General features: G+C 36.6%; 1 protein-coding gene across 1 annotated transcript in view; it reads left to right on the top strand.

Moving 5' to 3' along the window:
* LOC103024840 (proprotein convertase subtilisin/kexin type 5) overlaps positions 1-17341 on the top strand; it is a 42668-nt gene that overhangs the window by 1488 nt on the left and 23839 nt on the right. Inside the window, exons 2-8 of the mRNA XM_022672206.2 lie at positions 5150-5353; positions 6277-6345; positions 6993-7035; positions 12589-12734; positions 13801-13995; positions 14706-14792; positions 16641-16839. Coding sequence (XP_022527927.2) covers positions 5150-5353; positions 6277-6345; positions 6993-7035; positions 12589-12734; positions 13801-13995; positions 14706-14792; positions 16641-16839 — 943 coding nt within the window. The remainder of the gene's footprint in view (positions 1-5149; positions 5354-6276; positions 6346-6992; positions 7036-12588; positions 12735-13800; positions 13996-14705; positions 14793-16640; positions 16840-17341) is intronic.

Below are 17341 nucleotides of genomic sequence, written 5' to 3'. Positions count from 1 at the left end.
TTATATTGATGGCCTTTTTAAATAAAAAAATAAATGATAAACTTCAAAAGTCATAGACCAGCCAAAACAGATAAATCACACAGCTAAATTATGAATCCCATTGGGTAGATAAAATGTTAACATAAATCCAAGAAGTAAAACAATATACAGTTTAAAGAAAAAAAATATTAACATTAGTGGGAGGAGTTGCTTAGACCATGCATAGAGTCAAGTAAATGTATTGGTACTTTTGTAAGGTTAAGACAATGTTATTCAATTAGAAGGCCAGATCAAAATCTAGCCGCTTACATAGAGCTGCAACAGAATGTTTTATTGTATGAAGTATCCAGGTGTTTTATTTTTACTTTTTACTGCACTTACAGTCAAAACCTCGTAAGTAATAGGTGCTGTCACTGCATTATTGACAGCATTATTTGACCAAAAAATGAAAATCTCATCTAATGAAAATTAAATGAAAATCTTCTTCTATTTCTGTACTGATAGATGCTGGATCTGCAAAGAAGTTCTGTTAGCAAAAAAGTTTGACCTGGTACTACTGGTCACATTGCCCTCTTTTTACCAAAGTACCAAAATGTTTACTTCATTGTGTATTTTTAGCTAAATAACAGCCAGAGCAAGTTATGTGGCAGGGTTAATATTACATTATTTTATTTTTCGTAACTACACCTAAGTAGAGGAAAAAAGATTTAAAAACGTTAGTTAATACAGTCCATGCTACTTCAGTTCACAAAACTTGGTAAAAAAAATGATAATTGTAAAATATCTGTCAGTATTTTTCTGAATTTGTCAGAAAATATTGTGGAAAGCTGAAGCGGTAAATGTTTTCTTCTCTGTCTCATGACGTAGGATTAGGAGAGTGTAGTCTGATCCCAGATCAGTATTATTACTTTGAGAAGCTTGAGAGTTTTTGTTGTGTTTTTTCTTTTGGTTGGGGGAGGGTTGTTGGGGCTGTTTGCTCTTTGAGTGGAGGGACACACTATTGTGTAGGTTCACAAAAGCAACCATTCCAAGAGCCTGCTGCCAGTACACTCTGCCCAGCTGCTGGGATGAAACAATGAGATGGTTCACATGGTCCTTCCCATTTTTCAAAGGAACAAAAGCAGCCTTACCTTAGCACACAGTTTGTTTAATGCCCACAAGCACTAGCAGGGTTCAGATGTTTCAGAACTAGAATGATGATTCACAGGCAGTTTATCATTCATAACTGTGACCTTTAGCCAGACCACCATTAGCTACAACCTTAACGATTTTTAGGCCCCCTCTGGAGATTACAGATTACTCTTCACACAAGGTGAACTCCTTAATACAGCTACATGCTTTATATTTAACCCGTCAGTATAATGTGCTTTTTGTCTGAAGCTTTAGGAAATAAGTTAATGCCAGACAGAAGGCCATTGTAGTGCTGTCAGAAAGGGCCCCATGGGATTTGATACTGGATGTTTTAGCATGTGCTGCTGCTCACCGTGGCTGCCGTCACCTTTCTTTTACCTTGGAGTGTTTCTATGAATTTACAAATGCAGACTAATGATTTACAGACCAAACAGTGCAATCAACATTCATACACAGTAACGTATGAACTCCTTTGCTTTAAACACTTGATTATAATATTTACATAGTAAAGATGTAAATAGTAGAAAGAGTCTGGAAAGGTTGCTGAAGGTTATACGGTGCCTATTAAAAAAGACTACCCTTATAAAGGGGTTATACATGGTTTATGAGGAAGTTCATTAATAAGTATTAATTAGGTTTTAAGTGCCTTAAAATCCATTAATAAGCCAAATACTGAACAGTGAAAAATTTATATATACTATATTTTTTAGTCTTTTAATATGTTTGCACTGCTCATTATTATTATTACTGGTTAAATAATTAAACATAGTAGTTAAATGGTTAAACACATTTACAAATAGATTATTATGGCTGATTGAAAAGACAAAGTAAGATCGAGATTTTACAATATATATAAATTCAAAAGACGGTTGTCACTGTCACCTTTCTATTTATGTTTTATCTGCTTATTAGTGTTACTAATAGGCCTGTCACAATAATTGTAATATCGATTTATCGTACAATAAATAAACATGACCTCAATCATTTTTGCTAATCGTGATATTGTCTATTGTGTTTCTTTGTATGTTTTTTCACATATATAACAGTGAACAGTATTTTAGCCAGTCATGCCTCAGTAACTGTGACTCCATACAGACAGTGTGGCCTAAAGTAGGTGAAGAAAAATAAGTATATAATTCCCAAACTAATAATAATAATAAATGATTAATTCAAAATTTGTTGTCTTTAAGACATGTATTATTGCTTTTTTATGCAATTCGTTTATCATTATGCCAGTGGCATTTAATAGTCTTAAAATAAAAAAATATTGTGTATCGCAATAATATCTGGGACAATATATCGTCCACAAAAAATCTTATCGTGACAGACCTAGTTACTCACCTTAATTGTCACGAAGTGACCCAGGCAGGGAGACGAGGAGGCGGACGCAAGTGCAGGTAGGGTGAAATAAATAATAATTTAATAACTAAATAACAATTAAGCAAAGAAACAAGGAACGAGTAACACTAAACAAAGAAACACAAATAACCAATAACCAAAACAAACGAGCGATAATAAACAAACCAAACAGGGCAGGGAAATATAAACAAGGGAATAAACTAATAAACACAAAGCAGGGGTATATACAAGGAACTAGGGAACACGGAAATAAACAAGAAACTAGAAACATTAAACAAGAGATAAACAAAGGACAAGGGCTAAAGCTAAGAAAACGAGGGCTAGGCTAGAAAACACGAGAATGACAAAACAACAGAGGAAGGTGCAAAGACAGACGGAGACAAAGTGGTAGACGAGGGCTATTTAAAGAAACAGGAAACACTATAATTAGAAACACCTGGGGAAGGGGCGGAGCAACACATGAGAAACAGGTGGAAAAGTACTGAGACGGGAGACACAGAGGAGCACAGGTCACGACACACAGAGACATGAGACAGGGCTAAGACGTGACATTAATAAGTTAGTTACTAATTTTAATTTAATTAATACTCAATAATACACTTCATAAACCATTTTAAAGTGGTGCCGGTTATGTATACACAGTCCAGACAGAATATTATGACCCCCTCATTGTCCATTTGTTCAGCTCCACTGGTCATCCTGGAACACTTTGTAATTCTATAATTACAGACTGTTGTTTGTATGTCTTTTATCTGATTACTTTATTATTCTTCTTTCATCTTGTTATTCAATGGTCAGGACCCCACAGGAGCTCCACAGAGCAGGTATTGTTATTTGGGTGGTGGGTGAGCATCCTGAGCACTGATATGTGATCTGATATGGATGTGGTGTGTCATTGTGTGCTATGCGGATACAAGTGGATGAGATAAAGCAGTGCTGCTGGAGTTTTTAAATACCCTACATTCACTGCTGGACTGAGAATAGTAAACCAACCAGAAATACCCAGTTTACAGCATCTTTTGACAGTTCTTTTTTGTACTTAAACCATTTGACTTCAATCTTTAAATTTAAGTATGACTCTGATTGGACACTGGCCACTGAGCTGACAGTAAGGTAACTAATAAATATTGGTTATCATGACAGGCCTACTAATAATGATCAAAGAGAAGTACTAGCCAAAGCTCCTCATTAGCCTAGTCTTTTTCCCTGCAAAGGCTTTAATAACTGCAGTCGTGTCACACTTTCAATTGAGAGTGACAGTGTGTAACTCCAAGGCGTTCCTGGCTGCCGGATGCATTCGCTGCAGGTGGCCTCACATCCATCAAGTATGCTAAACAAGACCACAGCACCACCACTTATTCTCCATCGCTCTTGATTGCCCTTGTTTACTTATCTTCTGGTCCTGGCAATCCCTGTCACTCAGAGCACCCCCACTGTTGCTATTTATGGAGAACTCCATGACTGGCAAACACAGTTGACAGCATTAGGATTGTGATTATTACTTGATTACCTTTGTTTTACTGTGTGATTAGAATTTTGTAATAAGTACTTAATTTGTAGGCAAATATCAGTTTTTTGGAAGTGTGATGTGTTCGTGCTAATTCTGCATATTTCTAGTTGTGAACTCTCTCTCACTTGGCTATGGCTGCTCTTACAGTGCCTAATGCTAATGAACCTTTTAATGATCACACACACTTGATCCTGTGTTGTAATTTGTTTATCCGCAAACCCAGCAGGGTCCATTCAGCCTTGAAACTGCTCAGGCCATGGGAAGAAGATGCACTTTGACACAAGTCTAACAGACTATTGTAAAAAAAAAAAGTTTCCGAAGCTGTGAAAGATATTGATGTTTTATATACTTTTAATTATTGCATCATAATATTATGTAGAGGTTGGGAGTTGGGACAGTATAAAAAAATGGAAAAAGTCACCTTAGCTAGCATTACTATCCTAACCCTCTACAGCTCATATTTTATAGCTGGAAAACTAGTAGATTAAAAAAATTAAACTTAAATCTGCTGTTTCTCTGCTCTCTTTGGTGGCTCTCTCCTATATTATATACAGCAGCACTCTGACACACAGCACTGCTGATAGCCAGGGGTAGGAGAAGGGAAAGGTGTGTGGGCCTGCTGCCGCTGCTAAAACATTCCTAATGTTAGAGGGATCACTGAAATCTAGTTCAAGTTATTAGATCTTTTCTCTTATTCAGCCAAACACTGAAAATGTTTTCTGTTGCCAAATATTTTCAGTTTGGAGATATTAGGTGTATCCACAAAAAACGTTTTTCTTTTTATTTGCATTTTGATTACTGTCCCAACTTTTACTGATTTGGAGTTATAATATACGACACTCATATTTTAGTTTAAATGGTACTTTAACAAACAATTCACTTATGGTGCCAAATGACCTTCTTTCATGGCTTTGCTCCAAAGTACCCATTTGGTTCTCATGCTAAAGTGTATTTTGCATTAGACACTGCAAAACAAGGTCATTTGACGGTAACTGGTTTATAATTCTACTTTAACTGAGTATGTTTTGAGTATTTATTTTAGTTTTTGGTGAAAGTTTTCTCAGATCAGTGTAGGTTGGTACTTTCTGGTATTAGCTCTGGACATTGAAGTAGGTGCGAAGCAGTAGTGTGCAATATGAAACATTTACCAGCTGTTGTTTACTTTTTTAGATGATGATGGGCGGGAGCGTTTCCTCTTCCAGGGCCACTGTAGAGCCCACTGCCCAAGGGAATTTTACCCAGATCGAGTGCAGTACACCTGCCGACCCTGCATACACAACTGCGAGATCTGTGCAGACGGCCGTGTCTGTGCCAAGTGCAGGGAAGGATATAAGCTCCAGAGTGGACTCTGTCTGACTGAGCTGTGTGGATCAGGTAAGTGAACAGGAAAGCAGACTAGATGGCTCAGAGGAGGAAACACACGGCTAATGTCTCTTATTTTAGAAATGGTGATCACAACTTGAAGCGGATAAATTGACCATTATTATTTTTATAATCATTTAATAAGATCTTAATTGTTCCAGAATGCATGAGCTATCAAACTAAACCATCATACATTTGGTGTCTGTATGGTATTTTCTCATCTGAAACAATTTAATAGAAAGCTTTACTAATACTTTTACTAAAAACTAATTTATGTGTTTACAAAACATGCTGTAATTAGCCGGTAAAAGATGGGTAAATTAATATGATGGAATAATAAGGGATCAACATGGTTGAGAGACATGGTGAGCAACAATCCTCAGATAAGCTGTGACATTTAAGCGTTGGCTCCCCAAGGTGAGTCAAGAAACCATTCCCACACTGTTACACCCACTTTCATCAGCCTGGACCGTTGAGACGATGCAGGCTGGGTCTATGCATTTAGTCCACTTAGTGCTAGAATGTTGAATTTTGATCATCAGTGTTCCTCATCAGAAATACATATTCATATTCATCAGGTCAAGCTACATTTTTCTACTATATAACTGTCTAGTTTTGGTAAGCCTATGACCACAGAAGTGGGACCCAATGTAGTTGTCTTCAGTTGTAGCCCATCCTCCTCAAGGTGTTGTTCTTTCTGAAATATTTTTTTTCTGCTCACCACACTAATACAGTGTTTATCTGAGTTATAGTATCAATCTTTAATATTTTATAACATAGTTAACTATAAATACACAATTCTAGTGGTGCACGTTGGTGTAAACTGGTGGTTTGTTTCCGTTTTATTTTGTTTAGTTACTAATTACTAGTATATATTGTCTGCTCATACCATGCATTATGTTTCTTGACAATTCATATTTCTCCTTGTATTGTAGGCCGGGTTCAGGATCCAGACTCAGGAGAGTGCATTGACTGTGAGGCTGGGTGCAAGACCTGCTCTGCTGGTAAATATATATATACAGCCTTTGTGTTCAGGATATAATTTACGAAAGTAATACTTTTTTGATGCCTGCCTTCAAAGAAACTTCACAAGTAAAGCATAAGCATTTAATAACAAGGTTAAAAAGCAGTAGAGACACATTTATTAAGAATGTTAGCAATGCTTCAGTAAAAAAAGTAGATTATAGTAATATAGCCTTTAGTAGTATAGACATAGATGTCTGGTCTTTTTATAAATTGTAGCACAAAGTATAAGTGGAGAATGTTCGTTCCTGGTCCTGGATGGTTTAGATGTAACAGAATATTGTTATGTCTCTAAAGGTCTTAATAAACTCTGGAGGGTGGTAGATCTCCAGGACCAGTAATAAGCACCCCTGAAAAAGTATTATTCTCAAGTATTGTGACCTTTAATGCAGATGCCTAGTTAAAAGCATCCGTTTCATGATGGCTATAAACTAATGCCATCATTTTCCAATATTGTTTGAAGTTCATCTTGTTAAAAAAACTTTAAATATATCGAAGTGTTGCTTGTGCGTTGCTTATAGAATTGTGTCTCTATATAAATACTCTAATTTAATTCCTAAGAATTTTGAATCGGTGTTTCTGATTGTTTACTTGCTAGAGTTTACTTATCTTTGTTTTTTTGCACTAGATGACCCGGAATACTGTACCAGCTGTGCGGACGGCTACTTCCTGTGAGTATACTGATTGCTTTTACTTCACCTGTTATAAAGGGCTCATGTGTATAGTACACTGGGTGTTTATGTGGTTAACTTTAATCCTCTGAATGGTGTACTCAGACTATGTCCCTCGTCTAGCATGAGGGGAACAGACCTGTGATTGTGTGCTTTTCCCCTGTGTTGTGGCCTCTCGCTGTAGTGTGCATCAGGTTTCCCTGAGCTCACTGTCATGCCTGGTTACCTGAGATCCATTCCCTCCAATCCTGCACTGTAAAGCTTTCACCTGCCTCTTATGAGCTTTTGTCTTCTCCTTTCCCAGTTCTGTCTATAAGGCTGTATGTCTACAAAGATGGGCAGTATGGCAAACATACAAGGTCACTTTAGTTAAAGCATCCAAGACATTTTCACGATACACAATATGAACAAGTTGACATATGTCAATTGTACCAGCAAAACAGTAGATCCATGTTTAAAAGAGCTATGAAGAACTGATTACTTGGGGTGCGCCATATTATATCGTACACGATAATATCGCCAATTTTTTAAATATCGTGAACGATAATAAACCCTAAAATATCGTGCTGTGTCACTCATCCCTAATTGTCACATCAGGGTACTACTTTTTTGCTATTAATAGCAAAAGAAAAATTCACACTGTTCTTATTTCCCAATATATGTCTAATAGAGACAGATTATATCTGTCCAGTATAATTAATTTTACTGCAGCACTTGATATATGGAGATATATAGAGTGCATTGTTAGTATTGTGCAGTTGTGTATTCTTGAAGAAAAAAAAAATTGTGTTTTGTTATATCGTCAAGAGTATCGTTACCGCAAAAATACCATGAAATATCGTGATATTATTTTAGGGCCATATCGCCCACCCCTACTGATTACACATTCAAATTGTGCCATGGAGGAAACACATTTGGTTCCACAAAACAAAGATTTATGTTTGTACATAACAGATTGTGCAAAAAATTACATTAATCAAAGGTTATATAAACCTTTAAAAGTTTATTCACCCTCTTGTCGTCTCTATTACACAAAATAAAAAAACACAACAGTGGTTCTTCTGTACACAGGAAATTTGGCAGTGTTAAATCAACACTGTTAGTGTTAAATCAACACTAAAAGTGTTGATTTAACACTAATAAGTGTTGATTTAACACTAACAGTGTTGATTTAACACTGCCAAATTTCCTGTGTAGCACTGTTAAACAAACTTCTTTTATTTGTACACATGAGTTATGTATATAATTATGATACACAAGCACCCATTTGTCTTAGTCTTGTAAAGGTGCTGTGTATGTTTCTGGTTGATATTTGAAGTCAACGGCAAAACAAACACCCCATTCTTTTATTTCTCCTTCAGTATCTCAGTTTACCAAATACATGCATGCTGTGATTTAGCAAGCTGTTGCCACGATTCTGCTCCTGAGCAAACCACTTTTGATTATGTCACAAACATCCACAAATGAAATAAAACAGTACTCTGACTTATGTAGCAAAATTAAATCAATGTTACCCACCTATCAAGCAGGTATAGAGCAGCAGTCCCCTCCCTTTTCATGCTTGTTAGCATTACTGATTGGCTGAAATAGTGTAGTGCTTCTTGTTTCCTTTTTACAGAGCCAGGGCGGAGTACAAACTCCATACTTTTTTCTGCTGGCAAATCTGTTGTTGCTATAAGTGATAACAGATGCACACACAATCATTTGATCTCCATTGAAAATTATTTCCTGTAAAAAGAAACACACACCACTATAAATGGTTTGTGTTGAATGTCAGATGTTGGATAATTGGTGTTATGCTCACTGACATTGGACTATGAAGCAGTGGAAACTTGTTTTTGAACTACAGGAGCCAAGTTGAATACATTTAGGATGAGTTGCAGAACTAATTATCCAGTTTCAGTATTTGACCTCGCTAATGCTGTTGTGGCTGAATGGAATCAAATCCCATTAATGGTGTTCCAACATGTAGCAGAAATTCATCCCAGAGGACTCGAGACTGCAGCAAGGGCAGGACCAAGTCTGAGCAGGTGCCTGGATTGTTTTGGGAATGTGCTCTTTCTGTTGCCTTTCCTGTCTGTGTATGTGTCTATGTACCTCCCTACCTGTCTGTCTGTGTGTTTATCTGTCTTTCTTTCTTTCTTTCTGATTGAAAGATACAGACAGACAGGCTCTGGCTCATTCATTGTTTCTTCCAAAAGAGTATTAAAAAGAGATTACCAATCATGCTTTTCTGAAGTAAATGTCTAGGGATGGCTTTCTTCTAGATTTTAGAGCATTGTTGTGAGGATTTAATTGCATTCAGTGTTAAGATTGTCCACAGCTCATTATGTGGTGCAATATGTTTTTGTGCATCTACCCTGGAGTGTTCTTTTCTATTGTCAACACATCTTAACAGGGACTAAACGAGCAGTGTGAGTGCATTTTCAAGCAATTAAGGTTCTGTACATATATTGTATAATACGTCGATTACATAATTATTTTGATAGGCCTTGCTACTAAAACTTACCAAATATATATTTTTTCTGCATCTCTCTCTCTTTCTCTCTCTCTCTCTCTCTCTCTCTATCTCTCTCTCTCTCTCTGTGGATGAGAGTCTTCAGTAATGAGTGCATGCTCAGAGAGGCACAGAGCCGGCACATTCTGCATGCTTTCTTTGTGCTTGCTCTGTTGCTGTGGTGGAGGCTTTGTCCACTGTCACACGAACCCAGCTTGTTTAAAAGTGAAGCAACTAATTGGAACAGAGACAAACTCTGCTGTCTGAGACTTTTTTTGTGTGTCTTGCAGCTGTATTTCTTTCTTTCCGTATCTCAAGACTTTTGACCGTTTCTGTGGTGTTATGATGAAAGTGTGTATAGTGGTAATTTTACAGGATAAGGCTAGTTCTAGTAGATTGAGAAATGTGAGCCGCTAAGACTTAGTGCCATAGGCTAAACCTGCTGATGCACCCTCTTGCTCAGCCAATGAGCAGATGAGTGTTTGCACTGAGGGATTCCTTGCAGTCTCTGGTGTTCTCTGAATTGAGGACAGTGTATGTGTGTGTATGTCTGTCTGTGTGTGTGGAACACCCTGGTCTAGTTCAGCTATGATGGATGTGTTGTGGTACTCCCGGCTGCTCTTCCTCGACTAATTCCAGTAGCACAACACAGCAGGAGGTGCCTAGTAGGCTAGAGCCCCGCATGGCTCGGTTTCTGATGAAGATGAGCAGAGTAGACATTACGTCGTGTCAGTCTGTCTTTTCTCCTTTAAAATCAGTGTGAACTCATCTTGTACCATTGTTTTGAATGGGATATCAGTGTAATACAATCCTCAAAGGCTGCTGTCTGGCAATACACAGACTTTAGTGACCTTTCACCTATTTTGCAACACAATACCAGGAGACTGTTGATTGTGTGAACTATTTCATTGGATGACTGGGATCTTTCTTCCTGCATGCAAACAAATGCTGCCTCTTCTTAAATGCTGTCCTCTCTTCAACTTTTTTATGACAGATCTGCACAAGTTTGAGACTGAGGATTACCTTCATGTTTGACCTCTAAAGTTGTGATGGATGAATGGGGGTGTGGCAAGTGCAGCAGGTGCACTGTACCTTTGAGCTATTGCTCTATTCTCTGTTCTGGAAAATGAAGGGACGTGTCTGGTTACTATTCACCTAGCTTTCTTCGGCTTGGCAGAGTGTAAGAGGTTGCCTGCCTCGGGTGTCTCAACAGCCTCTTTGTGCTGCGCAGTAAGGCAAGCTTTAAATGTGCCAAAAACTTTATTATGAGTTGTTTGACGTATATTTATGCTGCATTCCATTTCAGTTCAATGTAGGAATCTGCAACTCAAACTCAAATGCCTCCAGAAATGATATATTTCTCACTCAGAATGAGGGGAGAAACTTACCACCCCTGAATTCAGAATCCAGTAGAACAGTAGTAGTGTTATACAGTTTATTATCATATACAGCTCTGGAAAACGTTTCTGAGTAAGTTTCTCTGATTTTGCTATTTATATGTATATATTTGAGTAAAATTAACATTGTTGTTTTATTCTATAAACTACGGACAACATTTCTCCCAAATCCCAAATAAAAATATTGTCATTTAGAGCATTTATTTTCAGAAAATGAGAAATGGCTAAAATAACAAAAAAGCTTTCAGACCTCAAATAATGCAAAGAAAACATGTTCATATTTGGTGGAATAACCCTGTTTTTTATGCACAGTTTTTTATGCATCCTGGCATGTTCTCCACCTCCACCAGTCTTCCACACTGCTTTTGGATAACTTTATGCCACTCGTGGTCCAAAAATTCAAGCAGTTCAGCTTGGTTTGATGGCTTGTGATCATCCATCTTCATCTTGATTATATTCCAGAGATTTTCAATTTGGTAAAATCAAGGTAACTATTTTTTTCCAGAGCTGTGTCTATATTTGTCTCAATAAATTGCCATAAAACACCAGTAAAGGATTGTCAGACCACCATTATTAAACTTCTGCCTGTACTATTTAACAGGGCGCTCACTGGTTTACATACTCCCTTAAACATCTTTACGGTTCTTCAGTACAGCTAACAGGAGCACAATTAATGTGTTTGGACATTCCAGTAAAGACTAAAGGCTAGTGTGTGTTAGGAATACTGAATTCTGCAAAAGTTTAATCTTTTAGGCCTGTGTGTCATGCTTACTAGCTCCTTGTAGTAGTCATCTGAGGTAGCCCAGATTGGTTTTTAGTGGGGAAGAGATGATAAGTTTCACTAGGCTAGTTTTAGCTCTTAACCAGTCTTTTGCCGAGTTTGTGTTCCTGTGGTGACAAGGTTCAGAGGAGTTCAGAGATGATGTTTCTTGCTCTTTAGTATTAATAACACCATATTCTCCTATTTCGGTCACATTTTACTGTTTAACAACATTTTCACCAGCTATGACTATAATATATGATATAATATATATAATATATATAAGAATAATATAATATATATAAGAATATATATAATATATATTATATTATTATATATATTATAATATATACATTTAATATATGACAGAAGCAGGGCTTCTGCTTGAGATCTTAGTGTCTGAACATTTTGGGAGATTTAGAAAAATACTGTTTACCACCATTCACATGTTTTATAAAACATGCTGATTTTCATTTTATCATATAAAGATAAGCTCTGCTCTAATTGGCTGGTTTATTTTTAAGTTAAGCAATGTAACTGGACATACAGCAATTTCAATCCTCTGTATGTTCTGTACAAATGCAGTATTGAGAATAAATCTACTTGACTTAACTTAAATGAATAAAGATAGCTGTATAACAGGACTCAATAGATATTAATAATTGTAAATGTAGTAATTAGCGATTCTTGTACTTTACATTTACGTTTGAGTCACATAATTATAATTATTAATTGCATAGTTAGTTAATAAACCATATTTACTATTGCATCTACAGGTTTGCATCTGCACTTCTGACTTTTCTGTTTGATTTAATGTGTAACTTTTAAGGTTAAGCTTCAGAGTAGAAAATCTTTAACTGTGTTATTTTACAGACTCGTTATTCTTTCTCTCTGTTCAGCTACAGGCATCAGTGTCGCCGACACTGCCCCCAGAGGAGCTATGAGGAGCGCGGCAGGGGCCTATGTATGAGCTGCCCAGATCCATGCTCAGACTGCAGGAGTGAAACGCTCTGCCTGGCCTGCCAGCCTGGCCACTTCCTCCACAGTGTGTACAGCATATTCTGAGTTTTTTGGCAATATACAGCTAGACAGGCAAGATATGGATAGCATAAAGAAACAAACATATATGTTTATAAACAAACATTTAATTAATAGATTTTTTTCCAGTAACTGTTTTTCTTTTGCTAAAATCAATTTGTTATGGTTGTGCTTCCTTTGGCAGCAACAGCAGCGATTTAAACCTTGGTATAATAATCAGCCTTTTACACCAAAATTAAGGTCTCATGCTCTTGTGTCTGGTTTAATTTATCTAATTGTCTACAGATTTTAATGGTTAAGTAAGGAAAACAGAAGGGAGACTTTTTTCACAAAGAGCCTGCTGACTTTGGGTATTTCTTTTTTTTTCAACAAATGAAATGTATAAACAAATCTATCATCTTGTTCAAGTTGTCTTTGCCAGTTTAAATAGTATAAACCTGGAAAAGGCAAATACTTGTTTTAAATGTATGTCACATGCTTCTGTATGACTGTAGAAGCTGTAGAAGTTCAGTTATTGCCTAACTCATGTATACCTGGAATTTACCCATAATCTTTCCATTGCATGTAAACAGACCCTGAATTGTCTGTAGTTATTGGATTATTGATCATATGTAAACACATTCAATGTTAGGAATCATATTAACTTTTTTGTAATGAAATGTCTAAAAAAAGACTCCAAAAACATTGGTTTGGTGACTGCAGCAGGACTAAAGGAAAAAAATAATAGATTATATGTTTACTGAACTCTTGCATTAAGTGCGTTGTTGGCTGAAGAATGTGCACAAGATTTGCTTCTCTCATTTGACTGTGAAATTCGTGTCCATAGTGATTGAATGCAAAGTAGCTAAATGCAAATGTGGAAGCACAATGAAAGTCTTGACAGTCACTCTTACTCTAACATTTTGACATTTAAACATGAGTTTGGACATAAACATATAGGAATGATTGTGACAAAAAACTAAAGCACACAATTTCCCCCTTATTTCTGGAAAAAAAATATTGAATTCAACCTTTAATTGCACCTGTAAATAGATTTTATTAATTCAGACATGCTTTCTTTGCTCTGTTGTCAGATGGTGCCTGTGTGAAAGAGTGTCCACAGGACACATTCGGAGATGCCAGAGGGTGGCGCTGTCAGCCTTGTCACTCTTCTTGTCTAACCTGCCACGGCCCAGGAGTGAGAGACTGTGACAGATGCAGTGGCTGGAATCGCCCCATATATGGAAAGTGCCCCATCATCAATTGCCCTGAAGGCCAGTACTTTGACAGTAAGTGTGAAAACAACATCTAATCATTAAATACAAAGGGTTTTATTAGAGCTGGTTGATATTGTAAAAAATATATTCTTAATATACTTCAAATATATGAGTGTTTTTTTAGCTTTAACATAACTGGAAAAGACAGTTTTGTAGATTTCTTGTGTAGACGTGCAAAAATAGTAACATAAACCCAATTAGAGCTATGAAACTACTTCAAAACTTTTATACTTATTTTTAAGCGAGTAAAAAACACACAAACACAATGAAACCTGTAAAAAAAGTTTTTTTTAATTTAAGAATAGCAAGCAGCTCCCTTAAAATTACAAGCAGCTTTCATATTGAACAGTTTGAATAATTACCCAGCACTAGGTCTGATCCTAACATCTTAGAAGTTTATAAACACTATATTTCATTACACACTTCTTTTTATACAATATTAATGTTCTTAAACACTTGAAGATTATGAAGGAGTAATCAATCTCTGCTGTGCTTCACTACAGGATCATTAATGTGATATACGATCAGTGCACAGCTTTACTGAACACAGGCTTGGATTTTAATGTGCAGATAGTAGCCTGACCTCTGCTGGACATGTTTGAATACTGCATTACATCTGTTATAGAATTACTTTTGTGTCACTTGTTATATAACATGTAAATAATGATGAACTGATACATGCACAGGGATCCACAAGTCTTTCTTGTTTTATTTTTTTGAAGGTGTGACTCGAGACTGCCGTTACTGTGATGTGTCCTGCAAGGCATGCTATGGTCCAAAAACACAGAACTGCTACAGCTGTGCTCCTGGTAAAAGACAAGTTTCGCTTTCTTCCAAGGGTGGAAAATATGACAAAGCCAACCAGACTTACAGGCAGTTTTTACTGTTTACTGTATAGAAAGAATGTGGTTACTAAAAGTTGGCTGCTAAAAGTTGCAAATCCAGTTATCACATAAGACGAATAAAATGCAGTCTAGAATGTTCTTTTTCTTGTATTGAAAGTTATTTTGTAATGTGCAGATTGTTAGTATGACTTTGTTCGTATGACTATGGTTGGTGAGACTAAAACGCAGTTGTCCTGTTTATGCCTGCTTTTAACCTGCGTTTTTGGTGATGTGATCACAATTAAATTTCAGCTGTCTGGAAGTAAAAAACAATTACAATTACTATGGATTTTGGCTTCTCTCTCCAACTTTTTCTCTTCTCTCTCTCTCTCTCTCTCTCTCTCTCTTTCTCTCTCTCTTTCTCGTTGTGGGAGTGTGTTTGCATGCTTGCGTATGTGCTTATCAGTAGATAACAGGAAATAAAATGGAAACACACTGGTAAATCGAGTTTTGTCTGCTGACACTGGAGACACATCTTAATGACAACTGTTAACAGTCCGATCAAAGTATATCCATATGGGTGTAAACTGGCCCATTTTACAATTCTATTTACAACCCTTAAACAGAACCATGCTGAGCTGTAGAATAGTTTATAAGACATGCGTTTCATAAAATGTCAGTGTTTTTTAAATACTCACAGTACACTCAAGGACATGTTGTTGTTGATTTATTACAATAATGGTATTTAGCTTTCTCACTGTATTACTCATTTCTACATTCTGCTTTTCATAATGATGTGAACAGTGTGTATCTGTGTTTAAGTGTCAGTGAAGCCTAGCCTACTAAGGCTGTGTATAAGTGTTATTTAAGCAAGATATCCTGCTGTCAGGTTTATGTTCAGATTGCAGGCAAATTGAATGTGTTTCTTAGTTAAGATCTGTTGAGATAGCTGTCTAAACGTGTATTTGTTAGTGATAATTTGTACAAATCAAATTGCAATTGCACTTCAAAGCACCTTTAAATTTGATGTGGATCAGATATATAAAAATCTGAATTTCTGTTTTTTTTTTTACTGTTCAGACTATGACAAATCAATTTGGATATGCCAAAAATCAGATTTGGGCTGGCAGTCTAAACATAGCATAATTTTTGGTACAGGTGTTGCACTGCCCTGTTAGTTTGAGAGTTTCCCCTGCTTTTAACCCTGTGTTCACACTAGCAAGTGACAGAGTGACAAGCGGCCATTCAATTTCAATAAGAGGAAACAATTTGTAGCCTCAATTCGGTGAAAAGCAGCAAGTGCCAAAGTAAGAGATACAAGTGACAAGCAACTTCATGTAAATAAATTATGACTTTGTGAAGCGACATTCTCTTTATCAATTGGCTGAATAAATTCTTTTGACCAATCACAAAATACAAGGGGGGTCCGAGGTTCCCACATTCTGCTCTGTGAACTTTAAATTCCCACTGTACTTTGTTCATATCCCTGGCAGTGCGGTTCTGAACATGACACAGATGCCTGTAGTCACTGAATATTATTTTCCTTTTCCTATTTTATATGATGCATCTTTGCACAAATACTTGGACAATTTGGACAGAACTTAAGTGTGGAATAAAGTAGCGCCTGGCTGGATAGGTAGCATGCTAGTTTAGCATTAGTGCAAGCAGCCATAAACCCACCCACACCCATTCCTGATGTGAACTAGGTCTCTGAAAGAAAGGAAAGCACTACAACATACAGAGTAGTGGACTTACTACAATTAAGCAGTGTCTCACAGTATTTCCTTGTATTCTCCTCTTTTTACTATTGAAACTACTTGTTCTCTCCTACAGGCTACATGTTGGAGCAGCAGGATGCAATCTGTGTACAGAGCTGTCCATTAGGGTTCTATGGAAACAGCTCCAGTCAGCTATGTGAGAGGTGCTCAGATAACTGTGAGGTGTGTGAGAGTGGAGATCAGTGCGTGAGCTGTAAGACTGGCAGCTATCAGCTCTTTCTCTTCCAAGGCAACTGCTGGTCAGAATGCCCAGAGTGAGTCAATGCTACTGAAATTATTGTGATTAAAAATGTATCAGAGTTAAAGCTTGTGGGATTTGATTACCTTTATTTTGTATTAGGAAGTTTGCTTTTCGTGTAAGATGTTCATTTTCGATTTTGCTGTGTGTATATATATATATATATATATATATATATATATATATATATATATATATATATATATATATATATATACATACAGCTTTGGATAATAATAAGAGACCATTTAAAAATGATTCTTTTTTTTTTTTTTTTTTACCAAATTGAAAACCTGTAGAATGTAATCAAGAGGAAGCTGATCACAAGCCTACACACCAAGCTGAACTGCTTGACTTTTTGCACCAGGAATGGCATAAAATTATCCAAAAGCAGCGTGTAAGACTGGTGGAGGAGAACATGCCAAAATGCATGAAAACTGTGATTAAAACCAGGGTTATTCCACTAAATATTGATTTCTGACCTGTTAAAACTTTAAGAATATGAACTTGTTTTCTTT

Source organism: Astyanax mexicanus, chromosome 2 (assembly GCF_023375975.1).
Source record: "Astyanax mexicanus isolate ESR-SI-001 chromosome 2, AstMex3_surface, whole genome shotgun sequence".
Taxonomy (NCBI): Eukaryota; Metazoa; Chordata; class Actinopteri; order Characiformes; family Acestrorhamphidae; genus Astyanax; species Astyanax mexicanus.
Note: the sequence above shows the minus strand (reverse complement) of the source record. Positions and strands in the feature narration are given on the sequence as shown.